This window comes from Rana temporaria, chromosome 11 (assembly GCF_905171775.1).
Source record: "Rana temporaria chromosome 11, aRanTem1.1, whole genome shotgun sequence".
In the NCBI taxonomy this organism is placed as follows: Eukaryota; Metazoa; Chordata; class Amphibia; order Anura; family Ranidae; genus Rana; species Rana temporaria.
Window position 1 is genome coordinate 120,021,619 of NC_053499.1, and position 20,576 is coordinate 120,042,194.

General features: G+C 38.7%; 1 protein-coding gene across 14 annotated transcripts in view; it reads left to right on the top strand.

The window, feature by feature from the left end:
• The window catches only part of AHNAK (AHNAK nucleoprotein), a 98,502-nt gene extending 78,669 nt beyond the window's left edge, over positions 1 to 19,833 (top strand). For 4 of the 14 annotated variants that reach the window (XM_040328953.1, XM_040328952.1, XM_040328954.1 and 1 more), the window contains one exon: positions 669 to 19,833. In XM_040328953.1, coding sequence (XP_040184887.1) covers positions 669 to 19,145 — 18,477 coding nt within the window. In that variant the 3' untranslated portion in view covers positions 19,146 to 19,833. The remainder of the gene's footprint in view (positions 1 to 668) is intronic. The other 10 variants (XM_040328965.1, XM_040328964.1, XM_040328966.1 and 7 more) reach the window with 10 other exon arrangements.
• Positions 19,834 to 20,576: the final 743 nt, after the last annotated feature.

Below are 20,576 nucleotides of genomic sequence, written 5' to 3' on the forward strand. Positions count from 1 at the left end.
CAGTGCGATTCGGACAGTGCCATTGCCACCGATTTTGGCATACAACATGTCAAATCGCATGCCAAAGCGCTCCAGTGTGAACCAGGATGCGCGACTTCCGATCCGGCTGTGCCCTGCAACTTCAGTCCAACTTTGATCTGACTTAATGTGACTTTACACTCTATGGCATTGAAGTCGTATCAAAGTCAGACCAAAATAGTGCAGAAACCTTTTTTAAAGTCGGAGCGCCTTGTGTCAGATCAGTTAAGAAGGGTCTTATAGGGAAACATTTATTTGAAGTGTAATGCGACTTGTGCTCTCACACCAGTGGCACTTTTCGCACCAGCGTGAACCGGGCCTTGGACTTAAAAATGTATTAGAAATCAAAAGCTACTATAAACAGTTCTAAACAGAACAGAAGAGCGAGGAAATTTTGCAATGGAGATACCTGTTCTGGGAATTCCTCTTACTATACAGACCGAAAAACAACCTGACAAAGGTTCTAACCTTACATATCTGTATCCAAAACAAAAATTACAAATTTTATATGGGATTTAAAAGCTCAGAAATGTAATTATCATTCCAATTTGTATTTTACAGTTAGTTTCTAATATTTAAACAGGATATTTTTATATCAGTAATGATTTAAGGCATTTTTTCAACAATCTGTCAATGTATTGTTTTTTTAGAGTGGTGATGATGAGGAATACAGACGAATTTATGCAAAAAAGATTAAACCACGTCTGAAGTCAGATGAGACTCTGGAACCAGAGACTCAGACAAGGACCATCACAGTTACAAGGAAAGTGACCGCTTACACTGTCGATGTGACAGGAGCAAAAGACTCAAAAGAAATTGACATAAGCAGTCCTGAATATAAAATCAAGATGCCTCGTCATGAAATAACTGAGATATCTAAAACCAGTGTGCAGACTGATGAGAGTAAAACGGTTATCCGAATTCCTGGTATTGATATGTCCAGTAAAAATCAGGCAGGAAGAGAATACCTGCCAAGTGACTCTGTGAACATCCACAGTAACACTGTGAGGTACCATGAACATGGCAAAGGACAAATTGAGTTTCCTGAAGGCTACAGTGATGCTGCTGGAAGTGTCCAAACTGGCAGCACTTCTTCGTTAAGCATCAATTTGCCTGGTGTAAAGAAATTTGAAAAGAAATTTGAGATGAGGACATCTAGAATTGAAACCGAGCACGATGATAGGTTTAAAGGCCTCAATGTTGCTGGAAGTTCCTCTATAGACATTGGCCTAACAGACCCTAACTTTGCTAGGGTGCCCAAACAGGACACAACATCAATAACCTCTAAACGTGACTTCCAGTCATCTGGTGTGAAGATCAGGGGTCCTCAATTTGACATTAAGAATGCAGAAGGAATTAAAATGGAAGCTGCAGCCCTTAGTGAAATACCAGCAAATATTACAACTAGAGAAACCCACTCTTCAACTATAACTGGAGATATTAAGACACATGAAAAAAATCGACTCCCTTTGGACACCAGTTGTGGGTCAGTGAAAATAGGACTTCCATCGTTTCAAATGCCAAAGTCTGGTTCCTTGGAATCAAAGCTTGACAGAACATATACTCAGACAACCTTGATTCAAGATGGGAATGTCCATGAAAAACCACAGTTGAACCTCATTCCAAAATCAGTTGAAGGAGAAGCCACTACTGCAAAAATAAGCCTGAATAGTCAGGATGTGAAAGGAACAGATGTTAACTTAGACAGTTCTGGGGGAAAGATACACATACCATCTTTTAAAATGCCAAACTTTGGTGTCCTGGGAACAAATGAAGGGATATCAGAAACTGGTATTGAACTTTCTGGAAAATCTGTTTACACAAACACAACAGAGGGTAAGACTAGTGTTAAACCGCCTGGTATCGATGGATTTAAGCTAGAAAAAGATTTCCAAAGTTCTGCATCTACCAACATAAATATTAAAGGTCCTCATTTAGGTTTGCAGGAAACTGTGAACTTGCCAAATGAGTCCTTGGATTTTAAAGGTGCCTTGTCAAACACTGTTTTGAAAGGTTCAGAGGCAAATATAAAAATGCCCAAATTTAAAATGCCAAAATTTGGAATTGCAGAATCCAATTTACAAGGTCCTGGTGTAGATGTGAACATTGCCAAACAAAACATTGACCTGTCTGGTACAGACCTTGATATGAATATTGGTAACCTAAGCAGTGATTTAAAAGGCCCTAGTCTGAAAATAGAATCAATAAAGTCCAACTTGCCAAAAGTGTCAGTGCCAGATATTGGTGCTAATATCAAAGGTCCTAAAATAGGAGGCATTGAGGGGTCAGGAGGGAAACTTAAAGGCCCTAATTGTGAAAAACCCAGAGTCGATATAAATTTACCAAAAGTGTCAATGCCAGATGTTGATCTCCGTTTTAAACATTCAAAAGCGGAGGGAGATTTAAAAGATGCCAGACTAGATGTCAAAGGTCCAAATATCGAGCTTCAGGGTCCAGGTATAGATGTTGATGGTAAAATGGGAGGTTCCAAGTTTGGGGTGCCTTCAGTGCAACTTTCAAACATGTCTGTGCCAGAAATTGATCTAAAAGGACCAAAACGAGAAAGTGATTTGAAAGAACCTGACTTTAATATAAAGGGTCCAGAACTAGATGCTCGTATGCCTGCTGTTAATTTAGATGCTTCTGATGTTAGTTTGGAAGGAAAAATTAAAATGCCAAAGTTTAAAATGCCAAAGTTTGGTCATTCTAAGCCACAAGTGGAAGGCCCAAATGTAGATCTGCCCACAGGAAACATTGGCTTACCAGGTGCAAATATAGACATCAAAGTTCCTGAATTTAATATCAAGGATCCAGAAGGGAATTTGAAAGGTCCAAAGTTTGAAATGCCTTCACTGGATATTGGTTTACCAAAGGTATCTGTGGCTGATGCTGATCTGCACGTTAAAGGTCCAAAGTTGGAGGGAAATTTGAAAGGTTCCAAAGGCACAGAAGTTGACTTTGAGGCTCCAGATATAGATATTGATGGAAAGGTGAAAGGTCCCAAGTTCAAGTTACCATCTATGCCAAAAATGTCAATGCCTGATATTGATTTTAATATGAAAGGTCCTAAAGTAGAAGGAGATTTAAAAGGTCCCAAAGTTGAAGGCAAAGGCCCAAAAGTTGACCTTGAGGCTCCAGATGTAGATATTGATGGGAAAGTAAAAGGTCCCAAGTTCAAGTTACCTTCAATGCCAAAAATGTCAACGCCTGATATTGACTTTAATATGAAAGGTCCTAAAATAGAAGGAGATTTTAAAGGTCCAAAAGTTGAAGGCAAAGGTCCAAAAGTTGACCTTGAGGCTCCAGATGTAGATATTGATGGGAAAGTAAAAGGTCCCAAGTTCAAGTTACCTTCAATGCCAAAAATGTCAACGCCTGATATTGACTTTAATATGAAAGGTCCTAAAGTAGAAGGAGAATGGAAAGGTCCCAAAGCTAACATTAAAGCCCCAGAACTAAGCATTGAAGCTCCACAAGTAGAATTAGAAGCACCAGATGTCAATCTGAAAGGCTCAGAAGGCAAACTGAAAATGCCCAGATTTAAAATGCCCAAATTTGGTGTCTCTGGTTCAACAGGTGAGGGTCCAGATATTGATGCTAGCTTTCCTAAAGGAAGTATCGATATATCTGGTCCAAGTATGGATATTCAGGCTCCCAATGTAAACCTCAAGGGACCAGAAGGCAAATTAAAAAGCCCGATGATTCAAATGCCCTCAATGAATATAGGCTTGCCAAAGGTATCAATGCCTGATGCTGATCTGAGTCTGAAAGGTCCTAAAATAGAAGGAGATTTTAAAGGTCCAAAAGTTGACAACACATGTCCAAAAGTTGACCTTGACGCTCCAGATGTAGATATTGATGGTAAAGTTAAAGGTTCCAAGTTCAAGTTACCTTCAATGCCAAAAATGTCAATGCCTGATTTTGACTTAAATTTGAAAGGTTCTAAAATTGAAGGAGATTTGAAAGGTGCCGAAGGTAACATCAAAGGCCCAGAAGTTGACCTTGAAGCTCCAGATGTAGATATTGATGGTAAAGTAAAAGGATCCAAGTTTAAGCTACCTTCATTGCATATGGGAGAAATGTCAATGCCCGACATTGACCTTAATTTGAAAGGTCCTAAGATAGGAGGTTTCAAAGTCCCTAAAGCTGACATAAAGGCCCCAGAGCTAAATGTTGAGGCTCCAGGAGTGGAAATAGATGCTCCAGATGTCAATTTAAAGGGCCCTGAAGGAAAATTTAAAATGCCCAAATTTAAAATGCCTACATTTGGTGATTCTGGTCTAAAAATGGAAGGTCCAGACATTGACACCAGTCATCCCAAAGAAAGTATTGATATATCAGGTCCAAATGTAGATATTCAGGCTCCTGGTGTAGACATTGAGGGACCAGAGGGAAAATTGAAAGGCCCCAAATTCCAAATGCCCTCAATGAATATTGGTTTACCAAAGGTAACAATGCCTGATTTTGATCTAAATATGAAAGGTCCTAAAATAGAAGGAGATTTAAAAGGTCCCAAAGTTGACATCAAAGGCCCAAAAGTTGACCTTGAGGCTCCAGATGTAGATATTGATGGAAAAGTTAAAGGTTCCAAGTTCAAGTTACCTTCAATGCCAAAAATGTCAATGCCTGATATTGACTTTAATATGAAAGGTCCTAAAATAGAAGGAGATTTGAAAGGCCCTCAAGTTGGCATTAAAGCCCCAGAGCTTGATGTTGAAGCTTCAGGAGTGGAATTAGAAGCACCAGATATCAATCTGAAAGGCCCGGAAGGAAAATTTAAAATGCCCAAATTTAAAATGCCCAAATTTGGTTCTGGTCCAAAACTGGAGGGTCCAGATATTGATGTTAGCCTTCCCAAAGGAAGTATTGATATATCTGGTCCAGATGTAGATATTCAGGCTCCTGATGTAGACATTGAGGGACCAGAAGGCAAATTGAAAGGCCCCAAATTCCAAATGCCCTCAATGAATATTGGTTTACCAAAGGTAACAATGCCTGATTTTGATTTAAATCTGAAAGGTCCAAAGTTAGAAGGAGATTTTAAAGGTCCCGAAGTAAACATCAAAGGCCCAAAAGTTGACCTTGAAGCTCCAGATGTAGATATTGATGGTAAACTTAAAGGGTCCAAGTTCAAGTTACCTTCAATGCCAAAAATGTCAATGCCTGATTTTGACTTAAATATGAAAGGTCCTAAAATAGAAGGAGATTTAAAAGGTCCCAAAGTTGACATCAAAGGCCCAAAAGTTGACCTTGAGGCTCCAGATGTAGATATTGATGGAAAAGTAAAAGGTGCCAAGTTCAAATTACCTTCAATGCCAAAAATGTCAATGCCTGATATTGACTTTAATATGAAAGGTCCTAAAATTGAAGGAGATTTGAAAGGCCCTCAAGTTGGCATTAAAGCTCCAGAGCTTGATGTTGAAGCTCCAGGAGTAGAATTAGAAGCACCAGATATCAATCTGAAAGGCCCAGAAGGGAAATTTAAAATGCCCAAATTTAAAATGCCCAAATTCAGTGGTTCTGGTCCAAAACTGGAGGGTCCAGATATTGATGTTAGCCTTCCCAAAGGAAGTATTGATATATCTGGTCCAGATGTAGATATCCAGGCTCCTAATGTAGACATTGAGGGACCAGAGGGCAAATTGAAAGGCTCCAAATTCCAAATGCCCTCAATGAATATTGGTTTACCAAAGGTAACAATGCCTGATTTTGATCTAAATCTGAAAGGTCCAAAGTTAGAAGGAGATTTGAAAGGTCCCGAAGTAAACATCAAAGGCCCAAAAGTTGACCTTGAGGCTCCAGATGTAGATATTGATGGTAAAGTTAAAGGTTCCAAGTTCAAGTTACCTTCAATGCCAAAAATGTCAATGCCTGATTTTGACTTAAATTTGAAAGGTCCTAAAATTGAAGGAGATTTGAAAGGTCCCGAAGGTAACATCAAAGGCCCAGAAGTTGACTTTGAAGCTCCAGATGTAGATATTGATGGTAAAGTAAAAGGATCCAAGTTTAAGCTACCCTCATTGCATATGGGAGAAATGTCAATGCCCGACATTGACCTTAATTTGAAAGGTCCTAAGATAGGAGGTTTCAAAGTCCCTAAAGCTGACATAAAGGCCCCAGAGCTAAATGTTGAGGCTCCAAGAGTGGAAATAGATGCTCCAGATGTCAATTTAAAGGGCCCTGAAGGAAAATTTAAAATGCCCAAATTTAAAATGCCTACATTTGGTGGTTCTGGTGCAAAAATGGAAGGTCCAGACATTGACGCCAGTCTTCCGAAAGGAAGTATTGATATATCAGGTCCAAATGTAGATTTTCAGGCTCCTGATGTAGACATTGAGGGACCAAAGGGTAAATTGAAAGGCCCCAAATTCCAAATGCCCTCAATGAATATTGGTTTACCAAAGGCAACAATGCCTGATTTTGATCTAAATCTGAAAGGTCCAAAGTTAGAAGGAGATTTGAAAGGTCCCGAAGCTAAAATCAAAGGCCCAGAAGTTGACATTGAGGCTCCAGATGTAGATATTGATGGTAAAGTAAAAGGTCCCAAGTTCAAGTTACCTTCAATGCCAAAAATGTCAATGCCTGATATTGACTTTAATATGAAAGGTCCTAAAATAGAAGGAGATTTGAAAGGCCCTCAAGTTGACATCAAAGGCCCAAAAGTTGACCTTGAGGCTCCAGATGTAGATATTGATGGAAAAGTAAAAGGTCCCAAGTTCAAGTTACCTTCAATGCCAAAAATGTCAATGCCTGATATTGACTTTAATATGAAAGGTCCTAAAATAGAAGGAGATTTGAAAGGCCCTCGAGTTGGCATTAAAGCCCCAGAGATTGATGTTGAAGCTCCAGAAGTAGAATTAGAAGCACCAGATATCAATCTGAAAGGCCCCGAAGGAAAATTTAAAATGCCCAAATTTAAAATGCCCAAATTTGGTTCTGGTCCAAAACTGGAGGGTCCAGATATTGATGTTAGCCTTCCCAAAGGAAGTATTGGTATATCTGGTCCAGATGTAGATATGCAGGCTCCTGATGTAGACATTGAGGGACCAGAAGGCAAAATGAAAGGCCCCAAATTCCAAATGCCCTCCATGAATATTGGTTTACCAAAGGTAACAATGCCTGATTTTGATCTAAATCTGAAAGGTCCAAAGTTAGAAGGAGATTTGAAAGGTCCCGAAGTAAACATCAAAGGCCCAAAAGTTGACCTTGAGGCTCCAGATGTAGATATTGATGGAAAAGTAAAAGGTCACAAGTTCAAGTTACCTTCAATGCCAAAAATGTCAATGCCTGATGTTGACTTTAATATGAAAGGTCCTAAAATAGAAGGAGATTTGAAAGGCCCTCAAGTTGGCATTAAAGCCCCAGAGCTTGAGGTTGAAGCTCCGGGAGTAGAATTAGAAGCACCAGATATCAATCTGAAAGGCCCGGAAGGAAAGTTTAAAATGCCCAAATTTAAAATGCCCAAATTTGGTTCTGGTCCAAAACTGGAGGGTCCAGATATTGATTTTAGCCTTCCCAAAGGAAGTATTGATATATCTGGTCCAGATGTAGACATTGAGGGACCAGAAGGCAAATTGAAAGGCCCCAAATTCCAAATGCCCTCAATGAATATTGGTTTACCAAAGGTAACAATGCCTGATTTTGATCTAAATCTGAAAGGTCCAAAGTTAGAAGGAGATTTGAAAGGTCCCGAAGTAAACATCAAAGGCCCAAAAGTTGACCTTGAGGCTCCAGATGTAGATATTGATGGAAAAGTAAAAGGTCACAAGTTCAAGTTACCGTCAATGCCAAAAATGTCAATGCCTGATATTGACTTTAATATGAAAGGTCCTAAAATTGAAGGAGATTTGAAAGGCCCTCAAGTTGGCATTAAAGCCCCAGAGCTTGATTTTGAAGCTCCAGGAGTAGAATTAGAAGCACCAGATATCAATCTGAAAGGCCCAGAAGGGAAATTTAAAATGCCAAAATTTAAAATGCCCAAATTTGGTTCTGGTCCAAAACTGGAGGGTCCAGATATTGATGTTAGCCTTCCGAAAGGAAGTATTGGTATATCTGGTCCCGATGTAGATATTCAGGCTCCTGATGTAGACATTGAGGGACCAGAAGGCAAATTGAAAGGCCCCAAATTCCAAATGCCCTCAATGAATATTGGTTTACCAAAGGTAACAATGCCGGATTTTGATCTAAATCTGAAAGGTCCAAAGTTAGAAGGAGATTTGAAAGGCCCCAAAGTTGACATCAAAGGCCCAAAGGTTGACCTTGAGGCTCCAGATGTAGATATTGATGGAAAAGTAAAAGGTCACAAGTTCAAGTTACCGTCAATGCCAAAAATGTCAATGCCTGATATTGACTTTAATATGAAAGGTCCTAAAATTGAAGGAGATTTGAAAGGCCCTCAAGTTGGCATTAAAGCCCCAGAGCTTGATGTTGAAGCTCCAGGAGTAGAATTAGAAGCACCAGATATCAATCTGAAAGGCCCAGAAGGGAAATTTAAAATGCCCAAATTTAAAATGCCCAAATTTGGTTCTGGCCCAAAACTGGAGGGTCCAGATATTGATGTTAGCCTTCCGAAAGGAAGTATTGGTATATCTGGTCCAGATGTAGATATTCAGGCTCCTGATGTAGACATTGAGGGACCAGAAGGCAAATTGAAAGGCCCCAAATTCCAAATGCCCTCAATGAATATTGGTTTACCAAAGGTAACAATGCCTGATTTTGATCTAAATCTGAAAGGTCCAAAGTTAGAAGGAGATTTAAAAGGTCCCGAAGTAAACATCAAAGGCCCAAAAGTTGACCTTGAGGCTCCAGATGTAGATATTGATGGAAAAGTAAAAGGTCCCAAGTTCAAGTTACCTTCAATGCCAAAAATGTCAATGCCTGATTTTGACTTAAATATGAAAGGTCCTAAAATAGAAGGAGATTTAAAAGGTCCCAAAGTTGACATCAAAGGCCCAGAAGTTGACCTTGAGGCTCCAGATGTAGATATTGATGGAAAAGTAAAAGGTCCCAAGTTCAAGTTACCTTCAATGCCAAAAATGTCAATGCCTGATATTGACTTTAATATGAAAGGTCCTAAAATAGAAGGAGATTTGAAAGGCCCTCAAGTTGACATCAAAGGCCCAAAAGTTGACCTTGAGACTCCAGATGTAGATATTGATGGAAAAGTAAAAGGTCCCAAGTTCAAGTTACCTTCAATGCCAAAAATGTCAATGCCTGATATTGACTTTAATATGAAAGGTCCTAAAATAGAAGGAGATTTGAAAGGTCCTCAAGTTGGCATTAAAGCCCCAGAGCTTGATGTTGAAGCTCCAGGAGTAGAATTAGAAGCACCAGATATCAATCTGAAAGGCATGGAAGGAAAATTTAAAATGCCCAAATTTAAAATGCCCAAATTTGGTTCTGGTCCAAAACTGGAGGGTCCAGATTATGATGTTAGCCTTCCCAAAGGAAGTATTGATATATCTGGTCCAGATGTAGATATTCAGGCTCCTGATGTAGACATTGAGGGACCAGAAGGCAAATTGAAAGGCCCCAAATTCCAAATGCCCTCAATGAATATTGGTTTACCAAAGGTAACAATGCCTGATTTTGATCTAAATATGAAAGGTCCAAAGTTAGAAGGAGATTTGAAAGGTCCCAAAGTAAACATCAAAGGCCCAAACGTTGACCTTGAGGCTCCAGATGTAGATATTGATGGAAAAATAAAAGGTCCCAAGTTCAAGTTACCTTCAATGCCAAAAATGTCAATGCCTGATTTTGACTTAAATATGAAAGGTCCTAAAATAGAAGGAGATTTAAAAGGTCCCAAAGTTGACATCAAAGGCCCAGAGGTTGACCTTGAGGCTCCAGATGTAGATATTGATGGAAAAGTAAAAGGTCCCAAGTTCAAGTTACCTTCAATGCCAAAAATGTCAATGCCTGATTTTGACTTAAATATGAAAGGTCCTAAAATAGAAGGAGATTTAAAAGGTCCCAAAGTTGACATCAAAGGCCCAGAGGTTGACCTTGAGGCTCCAGATGTAGATATTGATGGAAAAGTAAAAGGTCCCAAGTTCAAGTTACCTTCAATGCCAAAAATGTCAATGCCTGATATTGACTTTAATATGAAAGGTCCTAAAATAGAAGGAGATTTGAAAGGCCCTCAAGTTGACATCAAAGGCCCAAAAGTTGACATTGAGACTCCAGATGTAGATATTGATGGAAAAGTAAAAGGCCCCAAGTTCAAGTTACCTTCAATGCCAAAAATGTCAATGCCTGATATTGACTTTAATATGAAAGGTCCTAAAATAGAAGGAGATTTGAAGGGCCCTCAAGTTGGCATTAAAGCCCCAGAGCTTGATGTTGAAGCTCCAGGAGTAGAATTAGAAGCACCAGATATCAATCTGAAAGGCCCGGAAGGAAAATTTAAAATGCCCAAATTTAAAATGCCCAAATTTGGTTCTGGTCCAAAACTGGAGGGTCCAGATTATGATGTTAGCCTTCCCAAAGGAAGTATTGATATATCTGGTCCAGATGTCGATATTCAGGCTCCTGATGTAGACATTGAGGGACCAGAAGGCAAATTGAAAGGCCCCAAATTCCAAATGCCCTCAATGAATATTGGTTTACCAAAGGTAACAATGCCTGATTTTGATCTAAATCTGAAAGGTCCAAAGTTAGAAGGAGATTTGAAAGGTCCCAAAGTAAACATCAAAGGCCCAAAAATTGACCTTGAGGCTCCAGATGTAGATATTGATGGTAAAGTTAAAGGTTCCAAGTTCAAGTTACCTTCAGTGCCCAAAATGTCAATGCCTGATTTTGACTTAAATATGAAAGGTCCTAAAATAGAAGGAGATTTGAAAGGCCCTCAAGTTGACATCAAAGGCCCAAAAGTTGACCTTGATGCTCCAGATGTAGATATTGATGGAAAAGTAAAAGGTCCCAAGTTCAAGTTACCTTCAATGCCAAAAATGTCAATGCCTGATTTTGACTTAAATTTGAAAGGTCCTAAAATAGAAGGAGATTTCAAAGGCCCAGAAGTTGACCTTGAAGCTCCAGATGTAGATATTGATGGTAACGTAAAAGGACCCAAGTTTAAGCTACCTTCATTACATATGGGAGAAATGTCAATGCCCAATATTGACCTTAATTTGAAAGGTCCTAAGATAGGAGGTTTCAAAGGCCCTAAAGCTGATCTAAAGGCCCCAGAGCTAAATGTTGAGGCTCCAGGAGTGGAATTGGAAGCACCAGATGTCAATCTGACAGGTCCCGAAGGAAAATTTAAAATGCCCAAATTTAAAATGCCTAAATTTGGGGGTTCTGGTCTAAAAATGGAAGGTCCGGACATTGACCCCAGTCTTCCCAAAGGAAGTATTGATATATCAGGTCCAAATGTAGATGTTAAGGCTCCTGATGTAAACATTGATGGTAAATTTAAGGGCCCTAAATTTGAAATGCCCTCTATGAATTTTAATTTACCAGACATATCAATGCCTAATTTTGATCTAAATCTGAAAGGTCCCAAATTGGATACGGATGGGAAAGGTCCTAAAGTTGACATCAAAGGCCCAAAAGTTGACTTTGAGGCCCCAGATATAGATGTGGATGGTAAACTAAAAGGTCCCAGATTTAAAATGCCTAATGTTGATCTTAGTCTGAAGGGCCCTAAAGTAGAAGGAGAGGCTCCTGATTTGGACCTTGATGGAAAAGTAAAGGGTCCAAAATTCAAGATGCCATCAGTATCTCTACCTGACTTTGATTTAAATGTCAAAGGTCCTAACTGGAAAGGAGATGCAGATGTTTCTTTACCCAAGATAGAAGGAGACATTAAGACACCTAATGTTGAACTAAAGGGCCCACAACTTGATTTAGAGACATCAGATATTGCTTTAGAGTACCCTGAAGGTAAAATGAAAATGCCTAAATTTAAAATGCCAAAGTTTGGGTTTTCAGGGCCCAATTTTGAAGGAGTAGAAGGTGATATAAAAACACCTAAAGTGGATATTGAGGGTCCTGAGGGCAAGGTTAAAGGCCCCAAATTTAAGATGCCCTCTTTGGATATTAATATGTCCAAGATTTCAATGCCTAATGTTGATCTTAATGTAAAAGGTCCAAAGCTTAAGACAGGAGGAGACCTATCCATGCCAAATGCAGAAGGAAGCATTGAGGGCCCAGAAATTAAGCTTCCACAAGCAGATGTTGACATTTCTGGGCCAAAGTTAGATATTAAAGCTGGATTAGATGCTGAAATTCCAGGGGGGAAGGTAAAAGGTCAGAAAATTAAGATGCCATCACTGAATATGAATTTGCCACATGTATCTATGCCTGATATAGATCTTGGTTTAAAAGCCCCCAAACTAAAAGGGAGCATGGACATACCTGAGGGAAATCTGGAGGCTGATATAAAGGCTCCAAAAGCTGATATTAAAGGTCCTGATTTTGATGTACACAGCCCATCTCTATCTGCAGAACTACCTGAAGGCAAAGTTAAAGGTCACAAATTTAAAATGCCATCATGGGGATTTTCAAAGCCAAGTGTATCTATGCCAGAGCTAGATATTAATGTGAAAGGTGGTAAGGTTAAAGGTGACATTGATGCATCAAAGGGTGGTAGTCTTAAAGGCCCAGAGTTAGGCATAGGTTTGCCAGAAGCAGACATTGACATACCAGAAACAAAAACTAAAAAATCCAAATTTAGGCTGCCCAAATTTAATTTCTCAGGTCCCAAGGTACACACACCCAGTGCCGAAGTAAAAGCTCCAAAAGCAAATATTGAAGTCAGTGGTCCTGATGTAGAAATGCCAAATCTGGAGGCAAAAGGTAAAAGTCATAAATTCAAAATGCCTTCATTAAACATAACAAGTCCCAAAGTGTCAATGCCAGATGTTGAATTAAATGTGAAAGGACCAAAATTAAAAGGAGATGTGGATTTGTCTGTTCCAAAGGTTGAAGGTGAATTACATGGTACCAAGCTTGATATTAAAACACCTGACATAGACCTGGAGACACCAGATGTTTCTTTAGATGGTCCAGAAGGCAAAGGAAAGCTTAAAATGCCCAAATTTAGTATGCCTAAATTTGGATTTTCTGTCCCCAAACCAGATGCTCCAGATATTGATCTAAAATTTAAAAAACCGGAAGTTAAAATACCTACTGCAGATGTAAATATTGAAACTCCAGATATGGATATTGAAGGACCAGAAGGAAAACTCAAGGGTTCCAAAATGAAGATGCCTTCTATAAATATCAACCTACCAAATATGTCTTTGCCAGATGTTGACCTAAATCTTAAAGGTCCTAAGCTTGAAGGAGACTTAAAAGATCCCAACTTAGACCTAAAACACCCAGAAGTTAATGTAGATATTGATGGTAAAGTAAAAGGACCCAAGTTTAAGCTACCTTCATTACATATGGGAGAAATGTCAATGCCCGATATTGACCTTAATTTGAAAGGTCCTAAGGTAGGAGGTTTCAAAGGCCCTAAAGCTGACATAAAGGCCCCAAATCTAGATGTTGAGGTTCCAGGAGTAGAATTAGAAGCACCAGATATTAATTTGAAAGGCCCGGAAGGAAAAATTAAAATGCCCAAATTTAAAATGCCCAAATTTGGTTCTGGTCCAAAACTGGAGGGTCCAGATTATGATGTTAGCCTTCCCAAAGGAAGTATTGATATATCTGGTCCAGATGTAGATATTCAGGCTCCTGATTTAGACATTGAGGGACCAGAAGGCAAATTGAAAGGCCCCAAATTCCAAATGCCCTCAATGAATATTGGTTTACCAAAGGTAACAATGCCTGATTTTGATCTAAATCTGAAAGGTCCAAAGTTAGAAGGAGATTTGAAAGGTCCCGAAGTAAACATCAAAGGCCCAAAAATTGACCTCGAGGCTCCAGATGTAGATATTGATGGTAAAGTTAAAGGTTCCAAGTTCAAGTTACCTTCAATGCCAAAAATGTCAATGCCTGATTTTGACTTAAATATGAAAGGTCCTAAAATAGAAGGAGATTTAAAAGGTCCCAAAGTTGACATCAAAGGCCCAAAAGTTGACATTGAGGCCCCAGATGTAGATATTGATGGAAAAGTTAAAGGTTCCAAGTTCAAGTTACCTTCAATGCCAAAAATGTCAATGCCTGATTTTGACTTAAATTTGAAAGGTCCTAAAATAGAAGGAGATTTGAAAGGTCCCAAAGGTAACATCAAAGGCCCAGAAGTTGACATTGAAGCTCCAGATGTAGATATTGATGGTAAAGTAAAAGGACCCAAGTTTAAGCTACCTTCATTACATATGGGAGAAATGTCAATGCCCGATATTGACCTTAATTTGAAAGGTCCTAAGGTAGGAGGTTTCAAAGGCCCTAAAGCTGAAATAAAGGCCCCAAATCTAGATGTTGAGGTTCCAGGAGTGGAAATAGATGCCCCAGATGTCAATCTGAAAGGCCCCGAAGGAAAATTTAAAATGCCCAAATTTAAAATGCCTACATTTGGTGGTTCTGGTATAAAAATGGAAGGTCCACACATTGACACCAATCTTCCCAAAGGAAGTATTGATATATCAGGTCCAGATGTAGATATTCAGGCTCCTGATGTAGACATTGAGGGACCAGAGGGCAAATTAAAAGGCCCCAAATTCCAAATGCCCTCAATGAATATTGGTTTACCAAAGGTAACAATGCCTGATTTTGATCTAAATCTGAAAGGTCCAAAGTTAGAAGGAGATTTGAAAGGTCCCGAAGTAAACATCAAAGGCCCAAAAGTTGACCTTGAGGCTCCAGATGTAGATATTGATGGTAAAGTTAAAGGTTCCAAGTTCAAGTTACCGTCAATGCCAAAAATGTCAATGCCTGATTTTGACTTAAATTTGAAAGGTCCTAAAATAGAAGGAGATTTGAAAGGTCCCAAAGGTAACATTAAAGGCCCAGAAGTTGACATTGAAGCTCCAGATGTAGATATTGATGGTAAAGTAAAAGGATCCAAGTTTAAGCTACCTTCATTACATATGGGAGAAATGTCAATGCCCGATATTGACCTTAATTTGAAAGGTCCTAAGGTAGGAGGTTTCAAAGGCCCTAAAGCTGACATAAAGGCCCCAAATCTAGATGTTGAGGTTCCAGGAGTGGAAATAGATGCCCCAGATGTCAGCCTGAAAGGCCCTGAAGGAAAATTTAAAATGCCCAAATTTAAAATGCCTACATTTGGTGGTTCTGGTATAAAAATGGAAGGTCCAGACATTGACGCCAATCTTCCCAAAGGAAGTATTGATATATCAGGTCCAGATGTAGATATTCAGGCTCCTGATGTAGACATTGAGGGACCAGAGGGCAAATTGAAAGGCCCCAAATTCCAAATGCCCTCAATGAATATTGGTTTACCAAAGGTAACAATGCCTGATTTTGATCTAAATCTGAAAGGTCCAAAGTTAGAAGGAGATTTGAAAGGTCCCGAAGTAAACATCAAAGGCCCAAAAGTTGACCTTGAGGCTCCAGATGTAGATATTGATGGTAAAGTTAAAGGTTCCAAGTTCAAGTTACCGTCAATGCCAAAAATGTCAATGCCTGATTTTGACTTAAATTTGAAAGGTCCTAAAATAGAAGGAGATTTGAAAGGTCCCAAAGGTAACATCAAAGGCCCAGAAGTTGACATTGAAGCTCCAGATGTAGATATTGATGGTAAAGTAAAAGGATCCAAGTTTAAGCTACCTTCATTACATATGGGAGAAATGTCAATGCCCGATATTGACCTTAATTTGAAAGGTCCTAAGGTAGGAGGTTTCAAAGGCCCTAAAGCTGACATAAAGGCCCCAAATCTAGATGTTGAGGTTCCAGGAGTGGAAATAGATGCCCCAGATGTCAACCTGAAAGGCCCTGAAGGAAAATTTAAAATGCCCAAATTTAAAATGCCTACATTTGGTGGTTCTGGTATAAAAATGGAAGGTCCAGACATTGACGCCAATCTTCCCAAAGGAAGTATTGATATATCAGGTCCAGATGTAGATATTCAGGCTCCTGATGTAGACATTGAGGGACCAGAGGGCAAATTGAAAGGCCCCAAATTCCAAATGCCCTCAATGAATATTGGTTTGCCAAAGGTAACAATGCCTGATTTTGATCTAAATCTGAAAGGTCCAAAGTTAGAAGGAGATTTGAAAGGTCCCGAAGTAAACATCAAAGGCCCAAAAGTTGACCTTGAGGCTCCAGATGTAGATATTGATGGTAAAGTTAAAGGTTCCAAATTCAAGTTACCTTCAATGCCAAAAATGTCAATGCCTGATTTTGACTTAAGTTTGAAAGGTCCTAAAATTGAAGGAGATTTGAAAGGTCCCAAAGGTAACATTAAAGGCCCAGAAGTTGACCTTGAAGCTCCAGATGTAGATATTGATGGTAAAGTAAAAGGACCCAAGTTTAAGCTACCTTCATTACATATGGGAGAAATGTCAATGCCCGATATTGACCTTAATTTGAAAGGTCCTAAGGTAGGAGGTTTCAAAGGCCCTAAAGCTGACATAAAGGCCCCAGATCTAGATATTGAGGTTCCAGGAGTTGAAATAGATGCACCAGATGTCAATCTCAAAGGCCCCGAAGGAAAATTTAAAATGCCCAAATTTAAAATGCCTACATTTGGTATTTCTGATCCAAAAATGGAAGGTCCAGATATTGATGCTAGTCTTCCCAAAGGAAGTATTGATATATCAGGTCCAAATGTAAATATTGCAGATCCTGAGGGTAGACTAAAAGGCTTTAAAGTTAGCATACCATCAACGGATGTCCATTTGCCAAAAGTGTCAATGCCAGATATAAATGTGAAAACCCCCAAAATTAAAGGAGAGGCAGATCTTTCCACTTCAAAATTGGAAGGGGATTTGCGTTTGAAGGCTCCACACTTCAAAGGAGACATCCGTGCCCCCAAATTAGAGGGTAAACTTGAAGGCCCAGGAATTGATTTGTCAACAGGTGGTGTTAGTGTGGAATCTCCAGACCTTACAGTAAAAACTCCTACCTTAGATATTGAAGGCCCTGAAGGTAATTTAAAACTACCCAAGGTGAAGAAACCAAAGTTTGGCTTTGGCATTAAGTCACCTAAAGCAGATATGAAATCACCTTCTGTAGATGTTAACGCTCCTGATGTAGAATTTGATTCTGAAATGCCTGAGTTAGGTGTTGGGGGCAAAGGAAAGAAGGGGAAATTTAAAATGCCCAAAATTCATATGAGTGGTCCAAAAATAAAAGGCAAAAAAGGGGGTTTTGATGTAAGTGCACCTGAAGTAGACAGTGACATAAATCTCAATGCTCCAGATGCAGACTTAAATGTTGCAGGTGGGGATGCAGCAATTTCCACAAATATTGGTATAAAAGCGCCTAAAACAAGAAAGCCACTCTTTGGCAAAATGAATTTCCCTGATGTTGAGTTTGATCTCAAATCTCCAAAGCTAAAAGGAGAAACTTCACTGCAGAGCCCTAGTGCAGAACTAAAGACTCCGGATTTAGACATCAGTGGTGGATTTAAGACACCTGAAGCTGAGTTAACATCTTCTAGGGCTAGTATTGAAGGCCCTGATGTAAAGGTCAAGAAGCCAAAATTCAAATTTCCTAATTTTAGTATGTCAAGTCCAAAAGTTGAAGCAACAGCTCCTGATACTGGTGTTTCACTTCCTAAAGTAGAAGCTGGTCTGTCTGGCCCCAAAATTGCCACAGATATAAAAGTTCCTAGTGTAGATGTGACCCATGGTACAATTAATATTAGCAGTGAAGTACCTGCTCTTGCAGCTGAGACATCTGTACCAGGGATAGATGGTAATTTGAAAGGACCAAAAATCAAAAGTGATATGCTTACTTCAGGCAGTATGCAGTTTCAAGCTCCTAAAGTAGGAATCCCAGGGTCAGGAGGGAAAATTAAATTGCCAACAGTTGATATATCTTCCCCAAAAGCCTCTGATTCAGAGTTTGATATTAATTTAAAAGGACCAAAGATTGAAGGTAATTTGGACATTTCTGGTGGAGTGAAGCCAAGCATACGCACTGCGTTGCCATCTATTGGTACAAAAAGTTTAGATACTAACATTACAGTACCTTCTTTAGATTTATCTGGTTCACACCTGCAAGGGCATAAGTTACCGAAGGGGGAAATTTCTCTCTCTGGGCCAGATGTTGGTCATGCTAATGTTTCTGGCAAAATTGAAAATTCAGACTTGAGTATAAAAGGGCCTTCTTTTCAGTCATCAGCTGCAGTTAAAGGTTCAGCTCCAGGCATCAACATTTCTTTGAAAGATTCCAAGATAAAGGAAGGCTTTTCAATTGGACAAAGTATAAATCTGGTAGGAGATATGCAGGGGTCAGAAGGTTTTGAAGTAGGGCCTAAAATGAAAGGTGGGATGACTGGACCCAAAGTAAAAGGAAGTTTGGATGTTCAAGGAATAGGTGGAAATCTAGAAAGTTATGACCATAAAATTACTTTCCCACGACTTTTAATGCCCAAATTTACATCATCTGGACCAGATTTGGCAGGAAGAGAGGTGGGAGTTGATGTAGACTTTCCTTCTGCAGATGTGCTGGTGAAGAAGTCTGGTGAGACTGGCTTAGAAATTGATGAAAGTGAGATTAAAATAAAGAAATCCAAGATAAAAATGCCAAAACTGAACTTCAAGTCTAAAGCAAAAGAAGATGTTAGCCTTTCGAATGTCTCAGTTTCTGGCTCAAAAGGGGACTTCAAAAGTCCGAAAGCTAGTTTAGGGTCAGCTGAAGGTGGTCTGGTATCCACAAACTTAGACATGGAAAAGGCTCCAAAATATGAGTTTTCTCTGTTTACAAACAAAAAGGCAAGACAGAGATCATCTTCCTTCAGTGAAGAGAAAGATGAATCAACACACTCCTCACCAAGTGGTACATTAGAGGCTGGCAGTTCATTATCTGCTGAGGGGGGCAAAAAGAAGGGAAAGCAATCAAAAATAAAATTTGGCACTTTTGGCGGCTTGGGGTCCAAGTCAAAGGGTTCTTATGAGGTCACATTAAGTGACGATGAAAACGTCCAAGGAAGCGGTGCATCGCTTTCCTCCCGGAAGTCCAGAGTCTCTTCTTCCTCAAGCAATGACAGTGCAACTAAGACAGGTGTCCACCTGCCAAAGCTAGAACTGACAGTTGCCAAAAAGAAAGAGTGAATCTTCCCCATCCCCAAAACTCAGCATGTATATAATTATATATATCAGTGTGATTGTACATACATTTTGCAGCCTTTATATAATGCTAACCTTCCTGAGTGAAGAATAGAGATATAAAAGAACGGTGAAAAAATTTTAATCAATAAATCTTCAGCTGTTTATTAAATTCCTTGCACATTTTAACCCTCTCACCACCTCATATACTTCACTTGGAAGCCAGATGTTGGTCGTGAGAGGTTTACTGATCTATTTTCATATAACAATTTGTACATGGAAATCTATTTTTCCATCTATTTTTTTAACTTGCTTTTACAGGCTATATTTTCTTTCCCAGGGCTTTACAGATAGTTGCAACCTGTTGTATTAAAGACACTGTAAAGTGCATTGAACTAGTTGGATGACTGAAATTCATCACCCTCTCCTAATACATAATAGGAAATTTCATTAAATATTTTAATGCAACAGTACCCTGCTTAATTCAGCAATCTGTTAGATCTTCATTTGTTTTCTAGTACACGGTTTGCATGATGGTCATTTTTTATGGTTGTTATGGCCAGAAGTGGTGAGCATTATGATAGCAACAAGGACATTTTGTATGCAAAAATTAGCTGTACTAAACTAAGTTGTAATGAACAAAGTAATTCTGGAAAATGGTATGCTATACAAATAAATCTATTTTACTGCTAAATAAGAATAGTTTGTGTATGTTTTTCCAGCTTGAGATCGTATTACTTTCAGTCTGATAACTGTATACATATAAATGCTGATACTGTTGCTTTAAAATCAGAGCTATATGTGTGTGTGTGTGTGTGTGTGTGTATGTGTGTGTATATATATATATATATATATATATATATATATATATATATATATATATATATATTGAGTGAACTTTTTTTTATTTAAGTAGTACACTGAAATGCCCCCCCCCCCCCTTTTTTTTTAAGATGTGATTTCAGCTCTGTTTTCAACATCTGATGGTTCAATGCTGTTTTTTTATTATTTTCAAATTGTATTATATTACTTTTATTCTGTAACTGTCCTAAACTGCCGTTTTTTTTTTTTTTTTTTTTTTTTTTTTTTTTTTGGCATAAACAAGATTTGCTTCTATTTCTGGTTAAAAAATAAAGATTGAAATTAAACAGTTTAACATCATAAATTTGTAAGCACTTCCTGAATTAGAAATGTGTTACGGTGGATTGTTCAAAACCAAATAAAGCTTCTAACATTTATAAAAATGATGTCTCCTTATGTTTTGTCATTTAGCAGTTTTCTCCCTGGGAAACTGTAAACTTTATTACTGAAATATGCTGATCATCCTTGCTCTCTTTGTACTTTGTAGGATAATTTTGTAAAGTGCATTCATCTAAGAATATAAAAAAAATATTACTTATAATTATATATATATATATATATATATATATATATATA